The sequence below is a fragment of the Dermochelys coriacea genome, chromosome 16 (assembly GCF_009764565.3).
Source record: "Dermochelys coriacea isolate rDerCor1 chromosome 16, rDerCor1.pri.v4, whole genome shotgun sequence".
NCBI classification, from domain to species: domain Eukaryota; kingdom Metazoa; phylum Chordata; order Testudines; family Dermochelyidae; genus Dermochelys; species Dermochelys coriacea.
In genome coordinates this window covers 21,771,278-21,791,095 of record NC_050083.1, presented here as the reverse complement: position 1 = coordinate 21,791,095, position 19,818 = coordinate 21,771,278, and the positions used below count along the sequence as shown (strand labels likewise).

Below are 19,818 nucleotides of genomic sequence, written 5' to 3'. Positions count from 1 at the left end.
CAAGTGGTCCATCCCTGTCGCCCATTCCCAGCTTCTGACAAACAGAGGCTAGGGACACCATCCCTGCCCATCCTGGCTAATAGCCATTGATGGACCTATCCTCCATGAACTCATCCAGTTCTTTTTTGAACCCTGTTATAGTCTTGGCCTTCACAACATCCTCTGGCAAGGAGTTCCACTATTGACTGTGCGTTGTGAGAAACAATACTTTCTTTTGTTTGTTTTAAAGCAGGGGTGGGCAAACTTTTTGGCAGGGAGGGCCACTGAGTATGGAAATTGTATGGCGGGCCATGAATGCTCCCGAAATTGGGGTAGGGGGTGAGGGCTCCTGCTGGGGGTGCAGGCCAGATCTGGGGTGGGGACAGAAATGAGTTCAGAATGTGGGAGGGGGCTCCAGGCTGGTGCATGGGGTTGGAGTGCAGGAGGGGGTGAGAGTTCTGGCTGGGGATGCGGGCTCTGGGGTGGGCTGAGGATGAATGGTTTGGGCTGCAGGAGGGTGTTCCAGGCTGGGATCGAGGGATTCGGAGGCTGGGAGGGGGATCAGGGCTGGGGCAGGGGGTTGGGGTGCAGGGGGGGATCAGGGGTGCAGGCTCCGGGTGACGCTTACCTCAAGCTGCTCCCAGACGCAGTGCCATGTCCTACATGGAGGCACGGCCAGGTGGCTCTGTGTGCCACCCCGTCTGCAGATGCTGCCCCTGCAGTTCCTATTGGCCACAGTTCCCGGCCAACGGGAGCTGTGGGAGGGGAGGGAGGGCAGCTTGGGGCGGGGGCAGTGTGCGGAGCCCCCTGGCTGCCCCTACACATAGGAACCTGAGTGGGAACATGCCTCTGCTTCCTGGAGCTGCGCAGAAAGCCCCTGACCCCTCTCCCCAACTGGAGTGCCGGAGAGGGGCAAGCCCCTGACCCTGCTCCCCGGCGGGAACTTGAGGGCCAGATTAAAAGGCCGTAGTTTGCCCACCCCTCTTTTAAAGGGTAGCAGGTCGTAACAATTGGTCAAGCCATATTTTTGATGAGAAATAGTAAGTGGATTTTTTGGTTATCTCTTGCAAAACCCAGCTGATTGAAAAACATATATAATAGCTTGTTAATCCTGTTGTTTTCAGGATATTGATATGAAGTTGAACACATTGAACATTCAGAACTTACTTAGAGGTGTGGCAGTATCCACAACACTGGATCTGCTGACAGCTAGTCCCTATCAGAGCTGGTGTCCGAGTGCTCTGAGCAAATAGGAAGGCTGGTTGTATACGTGATGTTGTAAATGAGAACATATAGGACTTTCTCCATTATAGCCCGTGTATATTTAACGAGTGCTAGTTTGATTGATATCTGCAGCAAGCTAGGTGGCCATGGCTTTCAGCTGAGTTCTGTGTGCCTTCATAGTTGCCCATCTGGCCTGGATAAACCCTTTATCCCAGTTCGCTTCCTAGAATTTGGCTAACTTTGGAAGTAATCAGACTTTTTTTTTTATCTTTATTTGGTTTATATTTAACAGGAACTGCAAGCTGAGTAACAGCAATTTTTCAATGGCTTCTGTGGATATTCTGTACATCGATATCACAAGAAGGTGGAATAGTATGGGACTAGACCAAAGAGAATCAGGTAATTTGATTCCATACTGGGAGAGTATGTAAGTTCCTGTTTCTAGATAAATTTTGCCCTCATAAATGCACATCCAGCTTCCACTAATATTTGTGGGAATGGTGCCTCTGATTCTGACTGCAGAATTGGGCCCATTAGTTCTATACTAGCTTCCCTTCATGTGTGTAGGGTAGGTCACCCTTGTTTTCAGGTCCTCATTGGATTTGGGTTTCACAAAGCCTCTTCTTCTTTGTGCTTGCAATTTTGCAAGTGTAATTTTGGTTTTTGGAGGTGCATTTACTGTCATCTGCACCTGCAAACTCATCTGGTGTTTGACGGCACTTTGCCTTCAGCCTTGCACTGAATTCAAGGCACTTACCAATCACCTGTTAACACACATGCTGAAGTGCCTTACATTTATGTTCACATAAGTAGATGCTGTGATGCCTCATCCAGGTCCACCAAATCCATAGTATCCTTAATAACACTCCCAATGAGGTCTCCATTCCAGCATAACTTGGTGCACCCTGTATTCAGACAGTAATTTACACAGCTAACAAAACAGACATCAATTCAAGAGCTGCAAACAGATATGTCTAGCTGCTTTGTTGGTGAATTCTGCTTCCCGATTTGGTTATTTTTGATAAAATCCAAGTACTGCATTCATTTACTTTTCAGATAGCAGGTTCCACCCTATAGCTCTTCATTCTCTGTCCTTGGCTTTGTGATGGGCAAGGGATGTATGATGCGTTGTAGCGGAAACTTACACTACAACTCAGCCGTTAAATTGGCTCCAAATTTAAATGATATCAAAAAGCTTGTTTTTTTTTTTCAAAAGAGAAATTCATTAAATAACAAAATTCACTGGAGCAGCAAGGGTAGGTGTTCCTATCAAGGTACTGCAAATGGCAGCTAAGTTACTACAGCTTTGTTGGCAAAAGAGAGCGAGGCTTAGATCTGAACCTTTGAGGGTAAGTATTCATCTTAATGATCATTTTAAGGGCTAAGAATTCCCATGTTTTAAATGAGTTCTGAAATTTTGCTGCTGCATTAAGCAAAGAAGAAGAGAATAGAAAAAGAAACCCCATCTCTAATGCTGAATATGTGTGGTAGCAGAAACATGCCTTTTTTGATTACATTATTAAATAGGGAAATTGATCAGTAGTAACAGAAGGAAGCTGTTTTTCATGTTTCTTGCTTCAAACTAGCATTACCATCTGGCCCATTGTTAATTCTGGATTAGTTTTTCATCTTTTGTTTACATCTTAAATTACTGTGAATAAGCAAAATCTGTCCAGTCTACTCGTGTAATGGTGCTAGCACAGATTGTTGGTTTGTTTATCAGTGTTTCTCTGTGTTTTGCTGACCAGAACAAGGAGATGGGAGAGAGATTTATTTTCTGTACAGTCCAACTAGCAACATCCTCCTCCTCTCTGGCTTCCCTCACGCCTCCATTTCCCTCTCTGGCCCACACAAAATACAGTGGCTGAGATCATCTTTTGACTCCCCCTCTATTGCCTATCCAGGTTCAAGCTTCTTGTCTTAATTCTGTCCCTTCCTACTTAACCAATCTGTTCTCTTCTTGTGTTGCTGCCTCATCCTCTGGGCTCTGTTGGTTACGCCAGCCTCAGCTGCCACTTGTCTGCTCCGCTCACCGCTGCCTTCACACTTTCCCCAGGTGACACCCTTTATGCATGACAATGATCAGTTACACTGCTACCCTCTCCTGTGTCATATCCCTTCTCAAGACCCACTTCTGCCATGATGTCTTCAAGAAATCAACAAATGTTTAGTGGCTAGGCTGAGGGCAGCTGGGGAAAGTCCTGATTTATCTATATAGTTAGAAAAGTAGCACCTCCCCAACAAGTGTCCCTAAAAAGATATCCATTTGATTGGCTCCCTCACTCCCCTTCCTGTGTTTCTTGTCTGCTTAGATGTCAGCTGCTTGGGGCAGGGGGAGTTACTGTCTGTGAGCATGTCCAGTGTCCAGTACCATGAGCCCTCCCAGTCCTGATTGGAAGCTTGGGGAGCTGCCGTTTTATTAAATAATATTTGTTTAGTCTCTTCACATTGTTTTGGCTGGGCCTTAATGGCTAATTCAGTTCTCGTGGAAGCAGATGCTACTTACTGAAGACTGTGGAGATGCAATTGCTTATAATGGTTCCGAGTTTAGTCCTAAAGCCGTGAGGGCTTGATAATGCAGGAGAATGATAATGCGATATGGAACCTTTCTAAGGTACTAAGGGGCTTTAGCCCTTCAAAGTAGGGTATGTCGTGGTACATGATTTTAGTTAAGATGGACCATTCAGTCTTTCCCAGTCTACTCCATCTTGACAAGCTTGCATTGGACTGTGTGTGGATAAATAGGACTAGAGGTCAAACTATTCCTAAGTGACTAGTGATTTTGGGTGCCCAATTTGAGACCGAGAGTGGATTCTCAGGACACTGGGGAAATCTGGCCCCTCTTGGGCGTCTCAAGTTGGACACTTAAAAATCATTAGTCGCTCTTGGCAGTCTTAGCCAGTCTGGCACTTTTCCCAACTAATGCCCTGTCATCTTCTTTTCTTTACTTGTGCTTTAGCAGTGAGGTTGTTGCTTGCTCTGCAGAATTCCTTTATCTAAAGCAGAGTATTATTACTATGTATTACTCTTATTAAACATTTATACTGTGATAGTGTCTAGAAGCCCCCAACAGGATTGGAGCCTGATAATGTTATGTGCTGTATAATCTCCTATAAAGTCACAATCCCTGTCCCAAAAAGCTTGTGATCTAAGAATACAGTTCCCCTCAGCTTTGTAGGGGCAGAAAAGTTGGACCTAAAATATTTATACTAGATTGCGACCTTTATTCCCATCAGTATCAGCTTTATACTTTGTCTTACTCTACATACCAACCACATACAGTAGACTAGTTTTTGGTATATCTCACAAGTCTCTTTTGAAGCTCTAAAGGGGCCTCTTTATGGATGCACAGAATTTCCAATAAGCTTAATGAAACTTATGTGCACACAACAAGGGAAGAATAAACTCCTTATGTCTGATACTTGTCTGAATGAAGATAAACCTGCATGGAGGGGAGCAAGAGCTAAACAGACTCCCACCTAGGATCCATAAAGGAAGCAAGAGTGTTAAAAGGCAAATTAAAACCCCCACATTTAGAAAACGATGACATTTATTTTAAAAATTACTTTTTTCTCTATTAGAGTTTTAATATGTACTTGGGACCCTGATGAAACTGAACAAATAGGTAGCTCTAAATAGCTTCTCTGCTGCTTGTGAGCCAATATAATTGTCATTTTTATTAAAAATGTGAAAGGCTTGGGTTTATAATATCCTCATGTAACTTCTGTATTAGGAAGTGGAAATGTGAATGACGGTATTGTCAACCAAAGGGGTTTGGGACCCCTAACTGCACATAGGCAAATAAAGCAAACAAATTTTGTGAAACTAGCCATGCCAAGGCAGTTATTAGATGTAAGCTCTCCTCATCAGTCATGTTCCAGGGTTTGTGGTATATCTGCAGTGTCTGCTGAGAAGCAAAAGTGCAGAGCACCTGGGGGATGTCTGCCCATTGGGTTTTGTACCTCAGGCAGCCACAAAGGGCAGTGGGCCAGAGTCAATTAGGACGTAAGCCGCAGCATAAATTCCGCATCAGGTACAAACTAATCCTGAAATGGATGTAAATGGCAAAGCAGAACAACTTGTACCAGCCTAGTGAGTGTGAATGCATCCAATGAAGTGAGCTGTAGCTCACGAAAGCTTATGCTCACATAAATTTGTTAGTCTCTAAGGTGCCATAAGTACTCCTTTTCGTTTTGTAGAATTACTGAGACTCTCATTCAAAGTGGTGGGAGGGTGTGAAGGGTTGACACTCTACATAATTTCCTTCTCCCCCTTTGCCTTCATGCCTTCTACTATTCTGCCCTAGTGCATGGAAAGCCCTTCCTCATTTTGATCTCTTTTACAGACCCACTTCTTCCATGAGGTCCATATGGCACACACAGAAAAGAACTGGATCAAGAGATAAACTGTAAACTCCTTCCTCTGGCTCTCCCAGGGCCTCTCATCTTTCTGTGACTTGTCTTGTAGTCTGTAGGGCCTTGGTTACAGAAACAGTCTTGATGCTTGTGTTTTGTAGAATGCTAACCTCAGTGTCAACTAACAGCAATAAAATGGAGCAGGGATCCAATCTTATCGTTTTCTCTCCCCTGAATTGCTTGTTTTGCTACAACCACCCCCCTGCCTGGAATTCAGACTAGTTTTGCATACCCATCAAATACCATCATTCAGAGTTAGGCTGCTTTGTCATTAAAACCCACTTTAGAACTTCTTTACATCCAACTTGTGATTTTAAACCACAGTTTAAATAAGTTCCCGATTTGGCTGAGAAGCTTCGTGAGAATTGCATCTGTTTCCATGGCCTGATGACTTTCCAGACACAATCCGCTAGAGTCAGCTTTAGAGAAGGGAGATTAGTAGGGCCACACTAGGCTGAAGACATGGAAGAGTTTGTAATAACAAAATATTTACAGGTTCCCACTTTCCAGTGAGAGATGAGAAAGCACTAATCCAAGAGAGAGAGTGCGATGAGAGGAGAGCTCAAGTTTGATGTACCAGAATTCTTAGAGTGGAGTTTGCCAGGGCATTCTGCCACTTAGACTTCACCTTCTGTTGAACAGTCTCTGTCAGGCAAATTAGAAATTGCTCACCTGGAATTTTTGTTTAAATAAAAAATATGGCAGCTGAAAGGGAGTCAGAACAACCCCAGGGCAAAGGCTGCAAACAAGGTGTTTCTGAAAGAACAACGCTGAACCCCTTGAATCCAAAAGCCAAATGAAAAATGTTTGTTAGGGTACGAGGGTTTATTCCTGGCTTCATCTCTGATTTGCTTTGTGACCTTTGGCAAGTCACTTAGCCTCTCCGTGCCACAATCTAGTGGTCTGTAAAATGAGAGTATTAATATTTACCTTCCACACAGTGCGCGTGTGAAGTTTAATCCTTTGCTTAACTCATTAAAAGAAATCTACCAGAGTTTAATATCCAAATTTCACCTGCTCTTTCTATGTTGCTATATTTTCTATTTTCTTGGTTTGCATGCTTTTTGGCACAGGCACTGTGTCTTCTCTATGTTTGTAAAGCACCTAATACAGTAGGGCCTCATCCTGATGAGGGCAGTATAAATAATGAATAACAATGATAGGTTTGAGGGTCTCCAGTGAAAGGTACAGAGTCTGATGCCAGCTGGGGCAGGATTCAATACAAACTCCATTTCTCAGGCTCAAGGACTTTCTGTATAAGCTGTCCCATAGAATTCTTTTCAGAGTGGTAGCTGTGTTAGTCTGTATCAGCAAAAAGAACGAGGAGTACTTGTGGCACCTTAAAGACTAACAAATTTATTTGGGCATAACCTTCATGAGCTAAAACCCACTTCATCAGATGCATGGAGTGGAAAATACAGTAGGAAGATAGATAGATAGATACAGAGAACATGAAAAGATGGGGGTTGCCTTACCAACTGTAACGAGACAAATCAATTGTCACTTTAATTAAATCAATTAAACTGACAATTGATTTCTCGTTAGAGTTGGTAAGGCAACCCCCATCTTTTCATGTTCTCAGTGTATATATCTATATCTGTATATATCTATATCTTCCTACTGTATTTTCCACTCTATGCATCTGATAAAGTAGGTTTTAGCCCAGGAAAGCTTATGCCCAAATAAATTTGTTAGTCTCTAAGGTGCCACAAGTATTCCTTGTTCTTTTTATAGAATTCTTTGAAAGACATATATTCTAAATAGTGGTATATTAACACGCTCAATATACTATTCACCTGATGCTTTTTTTGGCTTTATACGTAGATCTTAAAAGTGGTTTCATCTCCCCTAAACAAAAGTCTCCAATGTATCACACAGATGTCTGCAGTATGAATCATATTGTTTAGTCTTAAAAAATGGACCATTGTATTCAGCTGACTTGTGCCTATTCTAAGGGTTGCTATGTGTTTATTCCCTCTGCTTATATAATGGTGTTTTTGTAACTTCCTTTCAAAGGAAAACAAGCTAACTGAAATCTCAGCATTTTCCTCTTTCCTGAGTATGGCACTTATCTTTTGCTCCCACTAAAGGGTAGACTTTCTTTTATGTAATTACTTTTTTCCCCATGGTGAGCAATGGTAATAATAGATTTGAGTACAAATTGATAATCCATGGGACTAGAGTTGAGTGTACACACATAAATCATTGGGTTGACTTTGATTTTAACATTTTCTATTTTTAATCATAGAGGAGGGTTTTTTCCTCAAAAAATCTTTGCAAAATTAGTTTTCCAAATTGATTAATTTACAATTTTGTACTTAATGCTCAGCAAATTACTGCTGCACCATTAAATGACTTCGCAATATCGGACAGTGGAGATGCTATTACGATGGCTGCATTTTCTGCTATTTAACGAAATTTCATTACATATTTTCCTGAGGTCACCAAAGAAAATGATTTGTTTATGAGAAGGTTTGGCTACTAGAGATAGACAGTAGTTTTCTTCCATTAATTCTTGTCTGGATTAAACTCTGTAAAATAGGAAACAAAGCTGCTTGCTCTTGTGTACCTTCAAAATATTATTATTCTTATTATTATTATCATCATGAGCATTTATATGGCACCCAAAACCATGGCATCTGAGCATGAGGCTCAAATGGAGAAATCAAGGGATCCCCTGCTGTCGACTGTCTTCCTCTTATGCTGATATTAAAACAGCCAGCCCAACATTTTGCACTACAGCCAGTTGCACTTCAGCCATAACTGAAAGCCACATGATGCCATTTTGGGACTTTACAGTACAGTTCTATTGCCTGCCTCAAATCACTGTGCATGGGTGGAGGAGGGCAATGTATAAAGAGTTGCTGCATATACATAAAAAGAAAAGGAGTACTTGTGGCACCTTAGAGACTAACAAATTTATTAGAGCATAAGCTTTCGTGAGCTACAGCTCACTTCATCGGATGCATTTGGTGGAAAAAACAGAGGAGAGATTTATATACACACACACAGAGAACATGAAACAATGGGTTTATCATACACACTGCAAGGAGAGCGATCACCCAAGACAAGCCACCACCAACAGCAGGGGGGGGAAGGAGGAAAACCTCCCACGGCGACAAGCAGGTAGGCCAATTCCAGCAGCCAACAAGAATATCAGAGGAACAGTGGGGGGTGGGGCGGGAGGGAGAAACACCATGGGGAAATAGTTTCACCCCGTGCAATGACCCATCCACTCCCAGTCTCTATTCAAGCCTAAGTTAATTGTATCCAGTTTGCAAATTAATTCCAATTCAGCAGTCTCTCGTTGGAGTCTGTTTTTGAAGCTTTTTTGTTGAAGTATAGCCACTCTTAGGTCTGTGATCGAGTGACCAGAGAGATTGAAGTGTTCTCCAACTGGTTTTTGAATGTTATAATTCTTGACGTCTGATTTGTGTCCATTCATTCTTTTACGTAGAGACTGTCCAGTTTGGCCAATGTACATGGCAGAGGGGCATTGCTGGCACATGATGGCATATATCACATTGGTAGATGCGCAGGTGAACGAGCCTCTGATAGTGTGGCTGATGTGATTAGGCCCTATGATGGTATCCCCTGAATAGATATGTGGACAGAGTTGGCAACGGGCTTTGTTGCAAGGATAGGTTCCTGGGTTAGTGGTTCTGTTGTGTGGTGTGTGGTTGCTGGTGAGTATTTGCTTCAGATTGGGGGGCTGTCTGTAAGCAAGGACTGGTCTGTCTCCCAAGATCTGAGAGAGCGATGGCTCGTCCTTCAGGATAGGTTGTAGATCCTTGATGATGCATTGGAGGGGTTTTAGTTGGGGGCTGAAGGTGATGGCTAGTGGCGTTCTGTTGTTTTCTTTGTTGGGCCTGTCCTGTAGTAGGTGACTTCTGGGTACTCTTCTGGCTCTGTCAATCTGTTTCTTCACTTCAGCAGGTGGGTACTGTAGTTGTAGGAATGCATGATAGAGATCTTGTAGGTGTTTGTCTCTGTCTGAGGGGTTGGTGCTGTTGGTGATGGCTTATCTTAAGTGGTCACTCTCCTTACAGTGTGTATGATAAACCCATTGTTTCATGTTCTCTGTGTGTGTGTATATAAATCTCTCCTCTGTTTTTTCCACCAAATGCATCCGATGAAGTGAGCTGTAGCTCACGAAAGCTTATGCTCTAATAAATTTGTTAGTCTCTAAGGTGCCACAAGTACTCCTTTTCTTTTTGGGAATACAGACTAACACGGCTGCTACTCTGAAACCTGCATATACATAGTGTGGGAGGGGAGTGTATGCAGAATTCCTGCTCGTTGGATTTGCCATCTAGGTGCTTTATGAAGAAAGGAATGGCATATTTAATTAATCACAGAGTAGATTCTAAATCATCAAAAGCTTTGCTATATCATGGAGGCCACCCTCATGTAAATGATCACGCTGTAGAGTCTTATTTTCTGCAACTATTTCTTTGTGGCAGTAAGGTGGGTGTTATATTGATACCTGTCTGGGAAAACACATCTATGATTACTTTACTTGTATAATCAGCAAATTAATAATTACATAATATGCTGTAATTTGCTGGTAGTATTCACAGTGCAGGACATAAATTTGTACAGATAAGAGCATCTTACAACATGGAATTAATATATTAATCAGTCAGGCCCCAGTTCAAGAAAGTATCCATATTCAGAAATGTTACTTAAACACTTGCTTGACTTAAGCACAGACTGAGTTAAGCACATGTTTAAGTGCTTTCTTGAAATGAGACTTCGCTTTGTGTGCTGTACAATATGGCAGGACAATATTAAGGTAATGAATCATTTAATTTAGCTATCCTTTAAATGTATGGTTTAGTGTTACAAACTCATTATTTGAAGGTATTGTAGTCTAGTATATATGTAATGTGCCTGAGGTATGTTTACAAATCATTCTTTTAAATATGTCCCATAGGTACCTTATAATTGGATTAAAGCCATGCTATGAAATCTTAGGTCAAGATCAGGACGCTATTGTAACTTTTTAAGGCAGACTTTGATTCATTGGATTTTTTTTTTTTACTATTACATTTCATTGAGATTGTGTTAAGAACCTGTTAGCAAATCTTGATTCATTCACGGGGTAGAAGTCGATGTTTATGTAAAAGCCTTTGGGACCTATTTTACATCTCTGCAAAATACATTGATTTCAGTAAATGCTTAACATTCAGTTATTACTGTCTGATAAAATAGTTACAGTACTTTTACGTTTGCAGTTAACGCTCTTTAAATAGAAATATCTAAGATCACTTTACCTGTTAACGGTCTTGCCACCCTTTTTTATTAGGGGGAGACCAGGTATGCTTTCCTCAATAAATAAAGAATGCCGCAAAATATGTTTCCGTAACTAACAAATCACTTCTGCGTAATACATTTTAAAAACGTTTCATGAGCAATCAATCGTATTCTACACACCCAAAGTTCCATGAGACAATCACAACAAATGATGAGTTGATGCTGTGACATCTTCAGCTAAATTAGCAATACTCTAGGCAATGTGTGTCTGTATTTTGGTGAAATATAAATTACATTGTTTAATGGGAGTCTAGGCTGACCTTTCGGTCTGGACTAGCCTCAGTTTGCTAATCACCATTCTTAGTGAGCTGGCTTGTCTGTCATTTAATGAAATGAAGAAAGCGTACTACTGTTTGATAGTTAGTTTCACTAGCCTGCTTTAGTGGATAATGATCTCCCTACTTGCTCCGTTCACATTTGTAAACCTGAGACACACTAATTTGTCAAGATAGCAGAGTTCAGAGGTGATTTTCTTGTTGCAGTAATGGCTTAAATTATATCAAGTGTTATAACTCAAGCTCTAAAATTGCTATCACATTCCAATAAGAAAATAAGGCTATATGTTTCTGACAGCTGCTTAGTTGCTTTTGTGAAATAAGTCTGGTGTTTTTTACTGGACTGGTGTCCCCATCTCAAAAAATACCATTGCCATTGGCACCTTTGTTGGCAGCTATAGCTGTAAAACTATGGATGGAATCAGGTTTCAGAGTGGTAGCCATGTTAGTCTGTATCAGCAAAAATAATGTGGAGTCGTTGTGGCACCTCTAAGGTGCCACAAGGACTTCTCATTATTTTTATGGATGGAATGACCATAGAGACCTAATACCTTCACAGTGACAAAGGTGTTGTTTCAAGGTGAGAATTAAGTCACAGTGGGGTGTTTGAGGGAACCTTGCATTGCCACTGCCTGTTGTACAGCACTTGCTCTATGAATCAGAAAGGAAGGATCAGTGGTTTGGAACTAGCCTAGGTCTTGGGAGACCCAGATTCAGTCCCTACTCTGCCACGGACTCCAGTTGTGACTTGGGTAAGTCACTTAGCCACCCTGTGCCTTAGTTCCCATCCAAACCAGGGAGATAATAGCACTGCCATGTCTCACAGGGGGGTTGTGATGAGGATAAATACACTAAGGATTGTGAGGCACTTTGAACTCTACTGATGAAAAGCACTATATCAGTTAGGTAGTATTAGTTTAGACTCAAATCCTCGCTTTATAATAAACTAAAGAGCTGTCAGGCTAGTATCTTTCAACTAACACCTAAACCTAGTGTACTTAGAACAAAAAAACCAACACCCCCCAATCGAAAACAAACAACCCCTCTCCACACACACACACACACACACATATAGTCATTCTAATTATACACATACACATGTGCATGTACTTTTTCTTTTTTTAAGGAACAAAGCAGTAGAATAATAAAAAATCACTCCAGCTGAGAATTCCCTTCCATAATTGATCAGTATTTTATTTCTACAAAATGGCTCTTATCTCTCTCCTACATAAACACCAAGTGTCTCAATGATACACAATGGTAATCTGCTAGAATGTGGCCAGATATCACACCTGTAAAAATACTTGGATCCTGCTGAAGATCTAAAAATGCTTCATAGATGTTAATGAAACCTGCACCGTTAGACAAGTATTATTTTACCTAGTTTATCAGAAGATAAACTATACTATATATTATCCTTATATATAACAGATGACATACACACCAGGCACATGGAGGAATATATAGAATATATTGCTCAAAGGAGTGATAGAGGGAACAAATGTAGTCTTAATATCAGAGGGGAAAATTGAATGTATATTGAAAATAAGATAGTAGTCATCAGATGTTTAATAATGTCTGAATCGCTGCACTGTACTTGGTATAGCTACATTAGGAACCCCCTTATTTTTACAATGACAAAACAGTAATGAGGTTTCCAGGTGCTCAAAGTACTGTCTCTGCAGAGGGAGGGTGGTGGTGTTTCTACAGAGAGAAATCATACAGAAAATGTGCAGACTTCCCCTTAGAATTTCACTGTGGGACCGAGTCTTTTATTTGAGATGAATTGACCGAACTGTATTAGCAATAAAATCACAGGCAGGTGAACCGTCAAGCCCAGCATTTCAGCATCTGAGACTTACCAGATTTGTTTAGGGTTACAGTGAACCAAAATTTTCTGGGAAAAATAAAAATGGAATGTGATATATCTGTACATAATAATCTTCCTGAGCTATCTGTGACAATTTGGCTTTAAATTTGGCCCACTTCCAACTGTAAATCACATCATAGCTGTTTCTGTTATTGTAAAACAGCAGCTTCTACCTTTTCCCATTAAATACTCTGCATGAGTGTCACTTATGGGGGGAAATATGTATGCTACCGAATCGGTCTTTCCCCACATGATAGCTCCCCATGACTGATAAAATAATGTACTGAGCTGGCAGCTGCTGCGTTCAGATAACCAAACAATTTGTTTACAAGCTGTTTTACCACGGAGCTTGTAAGTGACCCCAATTGCTGTCTTAGTTAAGAGAAATTATACTTCAGACTGTAATGGTAATTTTTAAAAAGATGCTTTTTCTTGCAACATCAATTAAACCTAAATTGAGTTTAAAAAAAAAACCCCTCAGCCTCTTATCTTAAAATAATCCCCTTAAGTATGTGCTCTAACTGGGTTAGCCCGTTAAGATGCAAACCAGATATGACAGCTCCTTGTTGCTGACATTCTACAAAGGTACAGTGATGCATAGGTCCTTAATTAAGAATTAAATAGGGTATTACGGCAAGGTTCCAAAATGCAGGAATTAGCATTAAGTGCTGCCACCCTTTCCCATGGCCATTGTAACATGCTGTTAATGTGATGCAATCAGAGGACACCTTAGAAGTCGTGGTTCTGCAGTGTCTGGCTTCTCTACGGGTTGTTTGCGGGGAATCAGAGAAGCTGAACTTCGCAGAGGAATCTTTGCCATTGCTCTGCTTTCCCTTATTGCACACTCCAAGAGCTTGGGTTTCCTACAGTTGAAACAGATCATCTCTGCTAGAGGGCTCTGTGCAGGTTAAGCAGAATCTCTTTCCTGATGTCAGTAAAATTACACACTCATCTGGGAGATGTGTAGAAAAAGGAGTGGAACTCACCCTCCCACAAGTAATTTTAGCAGACTCTTTTCTTGGAGCTGACTAGGGAAGCCAGTCCTTTAGAATAACATGTGATCAATCTGCTGTGTGCCTTTGTCTGTCCCACCTTGGGATATGAATTTACCATCGTACAAATGTAAGAAGGGGTGGGAGTTAGTACTTGGATAGGAGACCTAAAGGAGAACCCAGCTTTTGGGAGGCAGTGGTGATGGTGATCCAGTAAGGGGTTCTTGCCTCTGTGTGCATACTATGCTGTGTGTGTGGCTGGAGGGGCCATCTCCTGGAGGAGAGAGAAACCTGAGCTCCTAACCCCTTCTGGTTGTTAAAGATCTCAGGACACCTCTCATCAAAGCAGGGGTGTTAACGCTGGTATTTCAGCTGAATGTTTAGTCTTACCAAGGCAGGGGTGAAGAAGGCAGCAGGAGCTAAGGGCTGCTGTTGGGGAGGAGAGAGAATTTGAGTATTCATCTGCAATCCCTTAATGAAGAACATTCAAGTCAGTACCAGTCCTTAGTGCAGTAAGGACTGACAGCAAACATCTAAAAAATGCAAAACCATTGCAGGAGCAGCTTTCCCTGGAGCCAGAGAAAGAGATTTTAGAAAAGGCAAAGTAGGCCAGCTGCTACTGCAGAGAACCCATCCGAGCACTTAGGTGCCACGAGCTGAATATCCCATCTGTGCCCACAGTGCAGGTTCCAGTCTTTGCACTTGGCCTGTGAAGTACTGTGTGGCCAGCCAGGCCCCAACCTCCCATTTTTGGCCTCCTTTAGTTGGAAAGGAAAAGCGGCTGCAAAGAATTGTGGACTGGAAAGCTGTGCTTTTGCATGTCCAACAACAGTGTGTAAATTTAAAAAAAAAATGGAGGGACTGAGTTGCTGAGGAGTAATGGTGGAACATGGAGCCTTTCACTTCCAGGTGCCAGTTTGAATCCAACCTAGGTCAGTAGAGACCAAGTTGTTACCATCTGATGGCCGTTTGGTGACCTATGTGAAACGAGTTGGTGAGTTGCAGTCCAGTTCCTAGTGGAGAAGTGTCCACATTGCCAACACCACTATCAGGACTGTCACTAATTGGTAGCCTTAGCGGGCATCTCAGCAGAAAGGCCAGATATGTCTAGCTGGACAGTGCAATGTCAACAGAGAGGATAGGAAGTTTAGGATAACTCACTTGTACATTTCTGAGGGCACCCATTAATGGGACCAGGTTTACAGAGCCATAAACCGAAACACCCTGAAATCTGGAGTATATTCAGCTCTGAGATTTTTGGTTTGGTCCAATCTCTAAGAAGGCAAAGTTTAAAATAACACACTTCAGTTGCAAATATGACTTGTTTTTTCCTTGGGCAGATTATATTCTCTGGAACTCAGCATGTGAGTATGTGTCAGACTCAATTTCAATGTAATGTCTGAAGCAACAAGAATCGGGGCTGATCTTGTGTCAATTCAATTTCACAACCTCTTAGAATCAATAGTTCCTGTAGCCATTTACCTCCAGATGCCAGACTATCAGGTCAGGCTGATGTTTGTAGAGATCACAGCATATCCTTATGAATAGGTTCTATGTTCAGGAATGTCACCCATCTATAACCCAATCTGGGCATGTTTGCTATTCTGGGACACTTCTTTTAAATCTTTGAGCTATTTGATTAATGTGTCAAATACAAGGAAAATGTCTCATTTTGGTCTTTGAAGGGCAAAGGATGGGTGTTTTGTTTGTGACCATTCTAGGCAGTTGCTTCTTGAATTAAAAAGGAGTTAACTAATAGCGAGAGAGAGACAGAGTGTGTGTACATTCACATCCAGTCTTTGGGATGAACAGGGGTATAGAAATGAGACATATTAGATTACAAGACTGCCGCATGTGAGAGAAGTCTGTGCCACGATTCTAATATAAACTCTCTTCTTATTTGAAGGGATGTGCTTGCAAGCCTTCGTAGAAGCTTTCTTTTGCCTGGCTCAAAGAAGATACAAGTCACTCCCACTTCATGAGCAAGTGGCATCATTGATTGATTTCTGTGAATACCATCTAGCCATCCTTGATGAGAAGCGCCTGGTTTGCAGCCGAGGAATAACGGAACGCCGAGCAGCACTGGTTACCTGTCAGCCAGATGGACTCCACCTCACCCCAGCTACTCACGCGCCTCTTCTGAACCACATGGCTGCTGCCAATAAACTTACAGATTGTAGAAATCATCGGTCTTGATGGGCACTATCGAGGACAAAAGACAATGACAGGGCTGGAAACTGATCCCTGAACACATGCCGTTGAGTTCTTCCATCTGACCGTCAGCGTTATTTATTACAGCTTTCCCTGATTTATGCTCTTCAGAAATGACTGTTGCAAACTTCCCCTTCCACGTAATGACTCTCAGTGGAGATGGCTGTTGTTTATTATTTCCCCAGTGGACATACAAAATAGCTGAAATGACAAACTGCGTCTTTTATTCAGAGTTCATAGAAAATAATTTATGAAGACAAAGTGGCAAAAATGCAATGTTACGATAACTGGCATCATGGGGTTGGTATCACTGACTGAGAGGAGCAACCTCACGGAAGGAATTTCAGCTTCAGTAATGTCTAGGAGAAGCCAATTTCTACAACATGAGCAACATAGTTTTTGAGCTGCGCTGTGTGTTCTGGACATTGTTTTGAAATCAAGTAAGGAGATGCAAACTGGCATTTATAAATTGTGTGCTTTTTTAAAAACTAAAAATGAAAATTATGCATTTGATCACATTTTAGGCTTAGTCTCTCTTTTATGAGGGTTTAACTGTATTTTGTTTTGTGTGTATTAATACAGATTTTGTCTGTTGGGTGCCGGCAGCTACATACTGGATTTTTAAAAAGTCAATCCTAAAGCGCTGAAATCATAACTACTTTTGGGATCCAGCTCTTTGTTACTCCAACTGCTGTTATATGTCAAAAGAAAAGGTTAAAATGGCTACCAATCTTGCTCACCCATATATCCCAAACCAGCTTCATTAAGTTCACTAAACTGATAGATAGTACTTCAGCAGGACTGCATGCATATGAAGTGATGAGCACTGATCCTGCAAAGAGAACTGCAAAGACTCACCCCAACATTGTTCTCTTTTCAGGGTCAGGGCCTAGGAGCCAGATCTAAAGCCCTGGGAAGTCAGTGGGGCTTAAGTGGCCTTTGGGTCAGGCCTAGGTGAGTCACAGTTGGAAGGATCAGATCCCAAGTTGCTGGTTATGAACTTCATGGCCTTGAACGGTTGAGGACCCCGCCATTGAGATCTCCAATTTCCCATGGTCCAACACAATTAATAAAGAAATTTGGATTGATCCAAGCATTTCATCTTCTGGGAGAAGTGTGAGGGCATTCTTGGCTGAAAGCCTCTGAGAGAGACTGAGTTTGAATTCAGGGCACAACACTCTTCACTCCCATTGGGTTGGGAGTTGAGGGCACTTAGCATCATGTAGAGTTAGGCCCATACGGCCTGAAAGCAAAGCCTGTTGAAGTCAATGGAAGACTCCCATTAGTTTGGATTAGGCCCTTAGTTACGCCTTGATTTTAGTATTATGGCAGACCTCTGAATTCATTAAGATCTAGGTCAGGTGCTCAGTGGGTGTAGATTGGTGCAGCTCCATCTGACTGAGAGGCTTTCAAGGCATCTGGGCACCATTACAGCAATAAAAAAGAGCAATGCTCTTGAGCCAGACTGCAAATTAAAATGAAGGTAATTCTCTTGTTTGGTCCTTTGGCGAGGAAAACAACTAGAATTGTTCATTACAGTATAGTGCTTTATTTACTGCATGAGCACTAGCTCTCTGTGCCACTGCATATTACCCTGTAACTATGCTCTGCAGATAGGAGCAATTCCATACTTTGTTTTTTATTTTAATAATTATTTGAACAGCTACTGTACATACTTTCTCTGTACTTGTAGCATGTTTTGGCCAGCATTCAATGCCGTAATTAATATTCTGTCACAGTACAGTACCAAACTGTGCCGAGCTAGTTTTTCAAGTGTCTGTTACTGTAACTAATGGATTTAACAGTAAAAAGCTAGAAAAATTGCATATTGGATTTTTTTGCTATCATTTTTAGACCGGGAATGGTCCCTAGAGCCGTACCTTTGCATATGTCCTCAAATTTCTCTTTAAAAAATATGTATTAGAACAAAGATGTACAAGAGAATACAATAATCCTTGCTGGATTATGTTACTAGATTTCTTTTCAAACACAATTATATAGTTTACTCCTATTTCATAGGACAGAAGTTGTGGGACCCACTAGTCTGCACTCCCATTGACCTTACTGGGGACTAGCCTCAGCAAGACTTTAACACTTAGAACTTCGGTACTGTTGACAAGGAAGCTTCCATTGTATAATTGCAGCTAATGGTAATGCACTTACCCAAATGGCTGCAGGAAAAGATCCTTTCTTTTATTCTTTAGAATTCAAGAACCAGGGCTAATTTGAAAGCTGTCCATGCTGTCACTGAGCTAGCATAGCTACAGGACATGAAGAGGAGGAAGTATGGCCTAGTGTTTAAGGCATTCTGGGACTTGAGTGGCCTGGGTTAAATTCCGTACTCTGCCACTGACTTTCTCAGAGATCCTGGGCAAGTCACTTTTTCTGTGCTTCAGTTTCCCATCTGTAATACAGCAATAATAGCACTGTCCTACCTCACAGGGATAATGTGCGGATAAATACAGCAAAGATGGTGAGGTGCTCCGATACTGTGGTGGCAGGTGTTGTACAAGGATCTAAGATAGGACAGGATTGGCCAAATTTTGCACGGTTACTGCAAAATTCTGCAAGCAGGTCTGTTATAAAATTGCCTATTTTTCAGTAAATTTCAGCAAAATGTTAGTAATTATCTACTGGATTTTATTACAAAAATTGTTGATATTTGCAAAAAAGATTTTGAATGGTATGTTTTGAAATTAAAATTTCAGCAGTTTTTACTGTGAAACTTGATCTTTGATTAAATTTCAGAATTTCGAATTTTGAAATTTGATGTTTCCTCTTTATTTTAGGATTGAGAACTCAATAAACAAGCCAAAAAAAAGGCTTTTAATAGGTGTTTTCATTAAAAACTGGTTACCGTTTAGTAAAGAAAGAAAACTGCAAATCTTAGAATTTCCAAAGTGGTGGTGTAGCTGTGTGGGTCCCAGGTGATGAGAGAGACATGGTAGTTGAGGTAATAGGTTTTATTGGAAATTGCTCCAGTAAAAGATATGAACTCACCTATCTCATCTTTCTCAATTGTCAGAGCTAATTAGGTGAATTCATTCCTTCACATGTAGCATGCTAGCAAAAAGCTTGGGCATCATCAGTTAAGTCCCACTTCAGCCTACATGGGGTTACAGTGAGTGTAACTAAAGACAGGATTTGACCCACTGTCTTTATTGTGATATTTAATGAAATTATGTGTAGTCTGCATAGCTGATCATCTCCCAGGCACCACAATGAGAACCCTGGGACCCATGCTCTTGTCCCCTAACCAGAGGGGAGAGAATGATAATACTTCAGTGTCAGACTGATAGTGGTGATCTTTACACTGATATTAGACTACCGCTTGATGTTTCAGAGTTCTATTAAACATCACTAAGGTCACCATTATTAGGGTTTTCTCCCAAATGGAGTTCTGTGGTGCTGAAGTTCTACATAAGATGTTACACAATGAAATACTGTACATGATCCTGTACTCCATGGATATACTTCAGGGCCCCTCAGAGGAAGCCTACTGTAGGGCAACACAAATGGAGAGGGGAGATCGGCTT

The 19,818-nt window shown here is 41.4% G+C and overlaps 1 protein-coding gene across 4 annotated transcripts in view; it reads left to right on the top strand.

Moving 5' to 3' along the window:
- TTLL11 (tubulin tyrosine ligase like 11) overlaps positions 1 to 19,094 on the top strand; it is a 123,580-nt gene extending 104,486 nt beyond the window's left edge. For all 4 annotated transcript variants that reach the window (XM_038374293.2, XM_038374292.2, XM_038374295.2 and 1 more), the window contains 2 exons: positions 1,496 to 1,602; positions 15,978 to 19,094. In XM_038374293.2, the coding sequence (XP_038230221.1) occupies positions 1,496 to 1,602; positions 15,978 to 16,267 (397 nt within the window). In that variant the 3' untranslated portion in view covers positions 16,268 to 19,094. The remainder of the gene's footprint in view (positions 1 to 1,495; positions 1,603 to 15,977) is intronic.
- The last annotated feature ends 724 nt before the right edge of the window (positions 19,095 to 19,818 follow it).